Raw genomic sequence first — 12,508 nt, 5'->3', positions numbered from 1 at the left:
AATAATACCGGCCGTTCGGAGTCGGTTTAAAACTGTAGGTCTCTCCATTTGTAGAAAAACATCAAGACGCACCCCACAAATAGGAGGAACTCGGCCAAACAACCAAAAAGGGTGAAAGCGCCATTTATATATATTTATACATATATATATATATATACATACTTATGAACATGTTTTGTGATACATGAGGAAAAAACGGAAGAGACAGAAATCGAATAAGTTGTGGCATTTGCCTCTTCGCCGACGAGGCTTCCCACGAATCACATAAAGGATTCCCCACCTTTTTTGCACTGCGACCCGATTTGCAGAATTATTTTTTTTTGTAACGCTTTTCTAAATGAAAATGTTAATAAATATTATTAAGTAAACTATAAAATTATTATTAATTTAAGTTATTAGAGGATATATTACACAAATCGATTAGAAGGACGAGCTTGCTTAACTAATAACTAATTCTCAAATCGGGGCTGAAGGCTTAGAAAGGCTACTTGAAATTCATTCTTTCAAAAGTTTCATGGCTTGGATATGAATACTATAATCAAAGAATAATCAATTTCAACCCAGTACGTTGTAGTAAAAAGCATTAAAATATAATGGAATCCTGACGTATCTTGCCGCATTTATTATTATTATTATTAGAAGGCCATTACGCACTGCGACCAGAGCTGATCTATTGTGAAAGGCCTATTTTTGTAACCCTAGAGTTTTAGGCTTTTTAAAAATTTTAGCACAATTTTAGGTTTGTTGTCCCAAAGATTGCATGGAAATACTGCGGTGCCACCAAGATAATGAAGTCTCTGTCTGCCCAACGCAGGACATTCACAAAGCACATGTTCTGATCTTTCTATGTCCATTTCGCAAAAGCGGCAGACATTGGTCTCAGATAGACTAATACTATTTAGATGATACCTCAGGCTGCAGTGACCTGTAAGATATCCTGTTAAAAGACGCAGATCTCTGTTTAGTGAGAGTAGCTTGTCATATATTCCTTTGTTCCGCATTTATGTGTGATTATTCGTGTTGGCATAAATTCTCCGAATTTGTTTATTCTTATTTCTTAGTATGTACGATTATAATTGTCACTAACATCCTTTTTGGATGTTTGGACGAGCTCCTCTTACTGGTGATTTACTCCTGAAAATATGGGATTCGGGTCACCCCAGCGATCACTGGTTTGCGCACTAAAAAGTGTAAAGTCGTGAAACAGATTATTATGCTTTGTTGCGCATTTATGGCAGTAGTGTTTAATACCATCGTGATCGCTTTTTTTGTTAGCTTGCCTCATCTGTGATTAACATTCCTACTTGTCGCCATTGCTTGACATTTGTAAAAGTTACGCCATCTTTAGTAAATCTACCGCTGCAAGTGTTTTAGATTTTTTACAGTTTTAAAAAAGTTTGTATTAAATGTTGTGTTAAAAATGAATTCAAGGGTGCGAAAACTTTAGAAATGTTGGGAAACTTTTTAAGAACTGATACCATAAAGAAAATTATGAGGGTAGTGGCAAGTTGTCGACATCGAAAACTTATAAAAATCAACAAAGAGAAGAAAATTTGATCAAGAACCGCAAATAAAACTACAGAGAGCTGCCAGAGGGCTTACACATTGCTCCGTGGATCCGTTCAGTATGGATCCATTGTAGTTAATGATTTGGGCTTGCGCGATGTTGCTATAAAGTTGGTTCCAAAGTACCTGAAATTGATGCAAAAAAGGGGACACGTTGATATCGCATTATTTCCAAGACATGACTTCCATGGCTGAACATTCATCAGGCGATCCCGCATTAATCAAACGCATCATTACTGAAGATGGTTTATGAGTACGACATGCAATCCATATCAAAACATCAGGCGAGTGAGTGGAAACGATGCGAACACCAACAAACTATGTACTTCGGAGAACGCGTTTTAACAGCCGGCTCTAATGGCTATATCGAAAATAGAGTTCCAGAATATTTTCGAGAGTTGAGAGTATTTGAAGGCGATAACAAAAACGTTTACTTTTAATTTTCTGAATATGTTCCAGGAATTTTGAAAATTAGCGCTCGACATCAGACGGTGTTATTGGCAATATTTGAGAATTGTTAGTGATGCCACTTTTCTAAAATTGGTCATAATTATATATTTTTATATTGAAAATAATAAAAAATTCATAATTAAGCTAAAAGTGAGAAATGGTGTTCGTAGTCTGAAAAATGCATATGCAATATGCAAATAAGTCATTTAAGCGCACTCGGATCATCAATAATGCACGCAGAAACCCATCGGTTACGCTGCTATCAAAACAGTTTATTTTTTGAATGCGATACAACCACAATATACATATGTTCACATTCAAATTCAATTTAATTGAAATTGCGAATTGATCATCCAAGAATAGAGTATGCAAGAATATATATCCTATATCAGGCCATGCAGGTGTTGTGTTTGACTTTTCTTAAAACCTTGACTTCTTAAGACAAATCACCATTAAGCTAAAAGTTAATTATATTGGCTCATGACATTAAATGGAGGAGAGTAGCGCAGTGAAGACGATGAATTCAAGTGTTTAGAAAAAAATGTTGCGCATCCATTGGTAGTTCCACCAAAGCTGGGCGCCACTGGTTTATACCGAAGACCCACATTGAAATTACTGCAAGATGTACCTAAAGAAACCATTGCCTGACGTCAATCCAGTTCGCTATGAAGATTAAATTCCAGAAGCAATTTGCTTGCATTGCAATACCCTCGAGCAATTAAAGGCGATTTTATTACATTTTGTATTTGTAGAAACAATATTTACAGAGTAACGAAAAGTATGAGAATATGTTTGTGTTTTTATGTATATGTATGTATAAATGTGTTTGTGTGAGCAGTGTAATCTCGGCGCCTTAATTACTTCACAAAAAGTCAAACAATTAAATCCGGTAATGCAAAGGACTAGTGCCGCCCCACAAATATAATAGAAAATTCGTGAATGGGGTCACTGTCAACAAATACATATACTCGCACATATACAGGGTTGGCCATATTAAACTGACCCATTGAGTAACCCTATAACTTTTTACTGTAATTTCAGATCAGCTAATGACATACCGCGTTGGAAGCGTCAGTCGAAGGAGATTTATACCATGAAACAGTACACCCCAATAGAACGCGCTGAAATTGTTCAGCTGTACATTCAAAATTCCTTCTCGATTGTAAAAACGCAACGTGCGTGGAGAAAAAAAAATAAAGTGAAAAGTGCGCCGTCAAAGAACGCAATCAAGCAAATGCACAAAAGATTTTTGTCTTCCGGCACTGTGGCTAATACCCGACGTCCAAATAAAAAGCGGCCAAGACGATCTAACGAAAATATCGCGGCCGTACGAGCCAGTATCGAGTCATCGCCGCGAACGTCAGGTAATCGTCGTTCTGCTCAGTTGGACATCCCTCGGACCACTCTACGACGTATCATTCGTTTGGATTTGGGGATATTCCCGTACAAAATACAACTAAATCAACAACTGTTGCCGGCCGATAAGCCTCGTCGCTTGGAATATGCCAATTTTGTCGTCCGAATGGCCCAAACTGATGAGGATTTTTGGCATCAAATCATTATGAGTGATGAGGCCCATTTCTCCTTGAACGGAACCGTAAATAAGCAAAATTGCCGTTTCTACGCCACTGAAAACCCTCAAATTATTGAAGAGGTACCTCTCCACGACCAAAAAGTTACAGTCTGGTGTGGCATTTGCGCTGATATGGTCATTGGGCCGTTCTTCTTTGAAAATGGTCAACACCAACCATTGACCGTCAATCAAGAGCGTTATCGGGCCATGATAACCGATTTTGTGATGCCGATTGTTCGTGAAAATGGTATGGAGCACTTCTGGTTTCAGCAAGATGGCGCACCACCACACACAGCACGAGCCACCGTCAACTTATTGAAGACTTTGTTCCCTGGCCGTTTGATATCAAAAAGCGGCGATTTTGACTGGCCGCTACGATCACCGGATTTGACGCCACCGGACTTTTTTCTTTGGGGCTATTTGAAATCTAAGGTTTACGTCAACAAGCCAAAGACACTAGGCGCACTTAAGGCCAATATCCGACGGGAAATAGCCGCCATATCGGCCGAGACGCTGGCCAAAACTATGGAAAACGCCGAAAAACGGGCACATTACGCTATACGAGCTAAGGGCGACCACTTGCGCGATATCATATTCAAAAAGTGATGTAAACGAATCTCCTTGAACTAAATTAAATGTTTTTCACAATGAAACACAAAAAAATGTTTCTTTTTCCATATTTTTTTAATAATCACATGGGTCAGTTTAATATGGCCAACCCTGTATATATGCACGCGTGCAAGTGTATACATATATAAATACACATGAATATGTTGTCTAGTATTGCCGAGGGCATGCATCTTCCCATTATATGAATGTATTGATGTATGTATGCACGCCTAAATATTGGCACTGTTCATTTCTATGTCTGCTGCAATAACGTAAATGTGGGAAAAATTTACGTAATTCGTATAATGCGTGCAATATTTTGTAATTTGGTAATTTAATTGCCCTTTCGATGATTAAGTTCAGTTTGAGCGTTAATGTTGTTGTAATATACTTGAAATTAAATTGTAATTATATTTGCTTATATATTTTTTGTGTTGCAAAAGAAGTTTTGTTAAATGGTTATCTTCAGAAAGTTAAAAAAATGAACTGGGAATGGTATTCCAGCTTTTCGGATCAGTTTAATGAAACAGCTAGTGAGAAAACCTATTTTACGGAAAAAAGCAAGAACGAACAGTTACAGTATTCACATGATTTAGCCCCCACCGCCTACTACCTCTTCAGAAACTTTAAACAAATTTTTCTTGGAAAGCTTTTTCATAGAGGAAGCTTTTATATGTAGATTTGAATCAGTATTTTGCAGAGCTTCAAAAAATCATTACAGAGATGGTATACAAATATTATCGAATCATTGGGACAACTTTATTGAAGTGGGGATTTCTGGAAATTGCAGACTTAAAACCACTTATCGATACAAATTACTGGTAGTTTGTAGTTAAGGGTTAAATGTATAATTGAATGAAAATGGGGATAAATTTCGGTCAAAAGTGAGGCAATCCACTTAATTATAATTAGTTAACACTACCGAGTGTATACTGTACTTATTCCAGTATACAGTTGAAGAAAGGCTTATTTCTAAATCCGTCGCTTTTTCAACGTTTTTCCGTTTATGAATTGTCCGGCCACAGTAGCGGAATGTTTGGTGCGTGACTACCATTCGGTAGTGCACAAGTTCAAAACTCTTGGCACGAAACACCAATTGATAGAAAACGGTCTTGGTCTTGTAATAAGGTAAATGGAACATATTGCTGAGTCTAAGGTTGCGAAAAGGACAATTGAAAAATATTCACTCCAGTAAGAAGAGGCTTTTGATAGGATTCGCTGCTATGTGCCTTATAAACATTGCAATAATCTTGTTCGCAAACACCAATGGTTAGATAAAGATGAAACACCAGAACCGAGCCCTAGAGATGGCCTTCACCCCAAGAAGATGATCCTGTATATTTGGTGGGATATGGCCGGTATTCTTTATTATGAACTTCTGGAACTAAACCAGACGATAACTGCTGATTATCATTCCCATCAGACAAAGGCATCTACTTTTATATGCAGGCAAACTACAAGGCCCACGAAGGAAATGAATGGCGAATCTATATATGTATGCATATATAATGTGAATAATTCACAATAGTACTAAAGAATTGCCGCCAATAATTTCATGCAGCAGTCACGCTTCGAAGACTATCCTATTTTAAGCTACCAGCACAAATTAAAATTAATCTTTTTTTCTAAAAGGCACGCGTCTACTTCCAATTATATTTATGTAAATTTTTGCAACAAAGAAATGAAAAACGCGCCATTCAGCCATTCCAGTTTGCGGCATAATATTTTTAGTTGACCTTAGTTTACCGTTTGATTATTGTTGCTATTACATTTAAATTCGCTGCTGCTCACTTACATAAATTGATTTTGTCTTGGGAGCAGGTTTTTGTCACATGAAACCGTAAGAGCGCCGCAGCATTAAAGGTGAGACAACTTTAGGGTCAGTTAATAAAAAAAAAAAAGGTAGCTTATTTGTTTTTATAGTTATAGGCTTCCTGTTTAATTGGTGAAGGCCAAATTGCTTTGAAAATAATAGTTTTTTGTAAATTTATGTAAGCATTAGATTGATTAATTATTTATGTACATAAATTTAAATAGTTTGTAAGAAAAGTGTTTGTTATTTTTGCCAAAAAAATTTTGTGTAATAGTGAACTTCTGGGTAGCCAGGGTCTTTTACGCCCCGTGGAGACCGTTAACTACCGCTTCGTTAACCTAATCAAGCTTCTTCCATTAATATATTTTTCTAAACAAATAATCAGCCTTTACAGAAAGGAGAACTTCAATGTTTTCTATTAAGAGTCGCTTCTTATTTTATATTTTCACTATCAAGCGAATGAATAAAATTATTAATGTCTACATTCATATAACTAATCAAAATATTATATTTCCACTTCCCATCATTTTTTATTTTTGTTTTTATGAAATATCACACTCAAGATTGGGTAGAGTTGTAAAACCACTTACTGCGCTACAAAACATAATTAATTTGTTTTTATTTTAAATACTCAAACTTTGTTTTCCGGATCAACCGATCTCATCTTGCTATTTCCAACAAATACTTGCATAAATTATGGTTATGGTAAGAAACGATTTTCATATATTTCCTCTATTTTCGTTGTGCCATGTAAATGATAATAGCGGTTGTAGTAGCTCAATGGACGGAAGGGCTCAGGTTTGAAACGAACTGTGACCACGAATTCAAATTATAAAAAAAGTTTTTTCTAACTAGTCATAAAAAACCATCTGCAACCTCCATTTGTGCAAAAAAAAACCCGCCATTTTTCAATACTCTTAATAGTTTTCACGCTAAATTTTGTTTTATAAAAATAGAAATTAGAGATCCAAACTTTATACAAACTTCACAAAAAATGTTCATTCACATTTTAACTCTCTTTAAAAAACTTCTGGTTATACAAATTTATTGGCAAAGTGCGTCAATTTTTAACAATTTCTTTGGGTCTTCCACTAACATAAATTGTTGCGAAAATGTCATCTACTTTTCAATGAATACTTTAAAATATTCGAAAACGAATAACGCGACATACATCGATCATTTACAGCGGCGCCTATGCGACGGCTCCAAATCGGAGATGTCTCATTTTAGGCATACGTTACCGACTCACTTACACCTCCTATATATGGGTCCATCGACTTAACAACTTCACACCCTTTGGGTTCAGGCATCGGTCAAATCAAATTAGAACCATCATATTTCACCTCCATAAATCATTGGATTTTCTTCGCAAGGCAGATGACAGTTATTTAGATATAGGACTTGGAAATTTTTTCTTTTTCTGATTATCTCCTATTTTGTTCTTTTTAATTTATAATTACACTTTTTTCTTATTGTCTTTAAAATTACATATGGATATACGAGTATATATGTATGTACTTAGTTTTGCCATAAATTCCGTGACAAATTTTACAATGCGAGAACAAATTTGCTGAACAAGTTCCGTTATTTTTTCTTTTGTTCGTATGCATTGTCTACTCAAAAATTATACTCAGTTTCGTGGCAAATTTTGCTTGATCACAATGGATTGGGGAGCTATATTTCTGCAATATTTCTGGGTTCATAGCCGCAGAAGATTTGCTGAATCCTTTGGACTACAGTTTGTGGTCAGAACTGGAGAACATGGCCTGTCGAAGATCTCATAGGAATTTGGAGAGTCTCAAACAATCTTTGGTTCGAGCAACGACGAAAATATCTATGAAAAATAAAAAAGAAAAACTTTTTTTTGTAATATTTACACTATTAAATAAAAGTAACTTCATTATAAAAATAGAAAATAATAATAAAAATATTATAATTTCATATCTATAACGGACATAACTTCTGACAGAACTTATGGCAGTAGGTGCTGTGTATATTCTATCCCATCCATCAAAATCATACAAGTAAATGTATAGATAAGAGGTGTGGCTAAGTAAAGCTGAAGGCCACATTTGCCAGTGCTTAAGCTATTGAGTACAATAATTATTTTACTTCGAAATAAATAAATGGAATACGAAATTCTCATTTAATGGAAATATGGTAGTAATATTTGGAGCATAGGGCGTCAAAATGCCAGAAAATAAACTCGAAAATATTTTAGCTACTGTTTAAGAAATATCCGGGAATTTTTCAATGGAATAAAAGCGATTGAAGCATTCATTGACAATTAATTTGTTCTTTAATTTCTAAATTCTGTGTCTGATATATGTATAACATATATACATAAATATACAATATGTATAAACATTCCATCCTCTTGTGATGCAAATTCTCCTCACACGCTTTAGTACAATAACATAATACCCTGTGTTTACTATTCGGCCTGTAGCAAGTTATATGCATTTTTAAATCGCAATATTTCTGTTCATTTATGATTAGATTAAATATTTTAGGTATTTTTACTATATTCGTTGTGACGGTAAATTAAAATTGCTTGAATTCTTATGCAATCAGGTGGTCAACTGTTTTTTAACCAGTTAGCAGCCATTTTTTTTATTCCGTGCCAAATATTGTGCCTTACTTTTAAGGTTCTTCAATGACCTGATTTGTAAAATGAGAACTTCTGGCAATATCTCGGGACTCCCTTTATACTAATAGGTCTATGGATAAGTTCGTGCGGTTTTACAACAGATGGCGTAACTTGATTATTATTCCATCGATCCACATTTCCAAACATTCATTGGAGAGCTACTGTCGTAAGGCACAAACGTCAGTATAAGTTTTTTATTTGAAGCGTAAACAACAATATTTTTACCACACTTGAAAATGTCGAATTTCGTGCCAAATAATGTGTTTTTGCGGGGAATTCTTCTTCATTATTTTAATATGAAGAAAAAAGCAGCCGAAAGTCATCGTATCTTGGTGGAAGTTTATGGTGAGCATGCTCTAGCTGAGCGAACGTGCCAGAAGTGGTTTGCACGCTTTAAAAGTGGTGATTTTGGCTTGGAAGACGAAGAACGCGAGGGTGCGCCGCCAAAGTTCATGGATACCGAATTGGAGGAATTGCTCGATCAAGATCCGGCTCAAACGCAAGAAGAGGTTGCAAAAACTTTGGGAGTTGATCAATCAACCATTTCCAAACGTTTAAAAGCCATGGGAATGATCCGAAATTCAAATTTCGAAAAAAAAACCGCACGAGCTTATTCATAGACCTATTAATTTTCTTCAAATCTCGTCCCATAGGTCCCATTATCGGTGACCAATCACGAGGTATTTGGGAGCTATCTGAGAAGACAAATCCGTTGAAAAAGTTCATTACTTGGGTCCACTGATTACATGCGAAGCCAGGTTCAACAACCACCTACACATAAAGCGTTCTAGCATTAAGAAGTTTTCTTCAGTGAAAGCGATCAGCTACATTTTATTTGAGCCAAAACGAAAACGATTTTCAGCGAAGCATACTTAGGTTTTATTGCCACATAATAACCTTTTTTGCAGAAATTGAAAAATGGTATCAGTGGGAGTGCTATTTATTGGATCAAGGCTATTGAAATAAAACTTGAAATCATCTAATTATTTTACTATTTATTGTTTTTTTTTTCATATCTAATCATAGTTAGTGTATTAATATTTTTTTAAATCTCTTCCCCATTTCAACAGATATTACTATGACAAGAATATTATGACGAAAGTGCATGGCAAGCGTTATGCGTATAAGTTCGATTTCCAAGGCTTGGCCGCCGCCACACAACCCGCCGCCAGCGATCCCACCTACAAGTACCAAAGTGATTTGTTCATGACACCATATCATCATAGCGCCAAGCTGAGCTCATTCATGAGTCCCCACCATGGTATGACGTCGTCATCAGGTATTTTAGCCAATCTTTATACTTTCCTTTTTTGATTTCCTGATTTTGTTGAGTTCATTTGTAAGAGAGGAAGCCAAAAGTTGGCGGGGTGAAAAGGAGAAAGTGCGGAATTAAATCTTAAATAATTTTTTACTTTCTATATATTTTTTATAAAATAAAAAAAAGTTGTTAAACCCTTCGAAGTTGACAGACACAGCAGACTTCCTTTCATCATGATCAGTAAGTTTTTTCTTTTCGCAGCTCGTTTTCAGTTTTTATTAATAGACTTTAGATAGAGCTATTAAGTGCCTCGAAGCAACATTTGCATAGAACAGCCGTCGTAACGTGACTTATGAACAGGCGCGTGTTGGGCAAAAAAGCACATTTCGAGGCCCATCTTGTTTTTTGATGACAGTTTAGAGTAATTAAAAAAAATTTATAAATCTGGAGTCAAAATAATTACAACAAAATCTAATGAGCTGCTTTACTTCTACTATCTGTTCAATCAATGAGACACCTTTTGAATCTCCAAAAACAGTGGTGATCATATTTCCAGTCGTTTGCGATCGCGTGGTGAACTCCGTGGCCTCCTGCTTGGGAGGTTCATTAATGAACACTCCGCGTGCTTCTAGCATTCTCAGCACTCGCCTTGCGTAGACCTTAGACATAAAAGATGATCATGGAGTATGATAAAATGTTCATAAATTATTCTCCAAATATTTCTGTGATATCAGTTTTTCATATGTACGTAATTTAGAACAAGTTTCTTGATTTCCCCAACAATGACTGAGTACCCTCCCCATTCTGCCGCCCTGCGTGCTGAGCGTCTACAACTGACTTCCTAGTTTTCTCGAAGGATATGCCATTTATGGTTTACGAGTATAATTTGTTTTGGGCAAGAGTTCCCCCAAACAGATGACAACCCTTCCAATAACAATCTGGGGAGTACCTCTTTGCTTAGTGAGGAACTAAATCGCTTCACGGTTAGTGAGTAAAGGTTAATAAGCTATTTTAACTAAAATTTTGTCTACACTCTCCTGTATCTCCAATTTTACGACTATTAAAACTTTGACAATTTTCTTAACACTTTCTCTTTAACACAATTTACACACATACTAGTGCACCATTAAACGCTTTGCAATTCTAATATTTATTTCATGTATTTCTCTTTTTTCAAATTTCAGCTTCAATATTTCCATCAGCCGCCTCCTGGGGCAATTGGGGCAACCCGGCCACGAATCTCTACCAACCACACTCGATGGGTCATGTGACGCCGTCGCATGTTGCGCCCCACCTCAGCTCCTATCCGCACTATGCATGACCATCATCGTCCGGCGGTGGCTTCTAATATGAGAGCAACGCCATCGTCAGCGGCAGCAGCGCCCATGCTGCTCATGCCGCGCATGCAGCCGTCGCCGCTAGCAGTGTTGGCACAATGGGTGGTGGAGGTGGTGTCGGCGTCGGACTCAGCAGCGGTAGTGGCAGCGGCAGCAGCAGTAGTAGTGCGGCTGCCATCAACGCCGCTGCCACATTGCATTGTCTCACCTCAGTTGGCAGCAGTCATAGCAGTGCGAGCAGCGGCAGTAGCGTCGGCGGTGGCAGTGGCGGTGGTAGTGGCAATAGCAGTAGCAGTCTTGGTGGTGGTATGCATGCAGGTTTAGGTCTGACTGCAATGGGAATGGCCGCGGGCTGTGGCGGTGGTGGCAGCGGATTGAGTGCATTCGGCAATGGTGCCAGTAGCCTAGCGTTAGGTGGTAGTGGCAGCAGTAGTAGCTCCAATGGGGGTGGAACAAACCATCACCACCATCATCACCACCATAATAGTGTTGTTGGCGGCATTGGTAGCGGTAGTAATAATTTGAATATAGCAACTGCAACCCTAACGGCTGCTCCAACGCACGGCGTCGGCGCAAGCAGTGGTTTCGGCAGTTTGGGCGGCCTTAGTATGGGTGTCGGCGTGGGTGTTGGCATGGGCATGGGCATGACTGGTGGCAATATCAACTCCATCGTTGTTGGCAATCGATTAATGAATACAGGCTTGCCGACGATATTGAAATGATGCCATTTGAATGTGGAAAGTTTTGCATAGCGATGAGGCAAGCAAGCGAGCAACCTGCCAACCAACGAATGTACCCTGCAACAATACAAAGCAAAAATTTGACGAACACCAACATACAAAACAGAATTCTGGAGCGAAACAGCAACCCCATTTCTTGCTTACATACTCATGTATGTATAGATGTACATATTTACTTCATATTTGTAAATCAAAAACTTTAAACGCGACGTTGTTGGCTAGCACCACCACCACCATTACACCATTTTACATTCATTTTGAGTACAAAACAAAAATTGTTCATGGTTAGATTAGTAGTGGATAACGAAAATTGTAAAAAAAAAATGATAATGAAAGAAAGACGAAGAAGAAACAGTCGTTAATAGTCTTTGATGTATGCGTGAATGTTTCCAAATGTATGAGTAAATGTGAGCCATAATATCTAAAAGCATTTGTTTTGTTGAAAAAGTATACATAGAGCGGAGAATCGCAAGTATTTTTTTTTTTTTTTTTGTAATTGAAATAAGTACATG

General features: G+C 37.2%; 2 protein-coding genes across 2 annotated transcripts in view; both read left to right on the top strand.

Moving 5' to 3' along the window:
- Window positions 1–11,240, top strand: part of LOC129242710 (DNA-binding protein D-ETS-3-like) — a 70,365-nt gene extending 59,125 nt beyond the window's left edge. The window contains exons 6-7 of the mRNA XM_054879508.1: window positions 9,732–9,940; window positions 11,104–11,240. Of these exons, the coding sequence (XP_054735483.1) occupies window positions 9,732–9,940; window positions 11,104–11,240 (346 nt within the window). The remainder of the gene's footprint in view (window positions 1–9,731; window positions 9,941–11,103) is intronic.
- A 114-nt stretch (window positions 11,241–11,354) lies between these two features.
- Window positions 11,355–11,978, top strand: LOC129241955 (uncharacterized). Its single transcript, XM_054878505.1, has one exon. The coding sequence runs from the start codon at window positions 11,355–11,357 to the stop codon at window positions 11,976–11,978; it is 624 nt and encodes a 207-aa protein (XP_054734480.1).
- The last annotated feature ends 530 nt before the right edge of the window (window positions 11,979–12,508 follow it).

This window comes from Anastrepha obliqua, chromosome 3 (genome assembly GCF_027943255.1).
Source record: "Anastrepha obliqua isolate idAnaObli1 chromosome 3, idAnaObli1_1.0, whole genome shotgun sequence".
Lineage (NCBI taxonomy): Eukaryota > Metazoa > Arthropoda > Insecta > Diptera > Tephritidae > Anastrepha > Anastrepha obliqua.
This window is presented reverse-complemented; position numbering and strand designations above follow the sequence as displayed.

What these genes read in the sequence shown, in the direction of transcription:
- LOC129241955 (XM_054878505.1), top strand. Translation starts at nt 11,355, where the DNA reads ATGGGTGGTGGAGGTGGTGTCGGCGTCGGACTCAGCAGCGGTAGTGGC.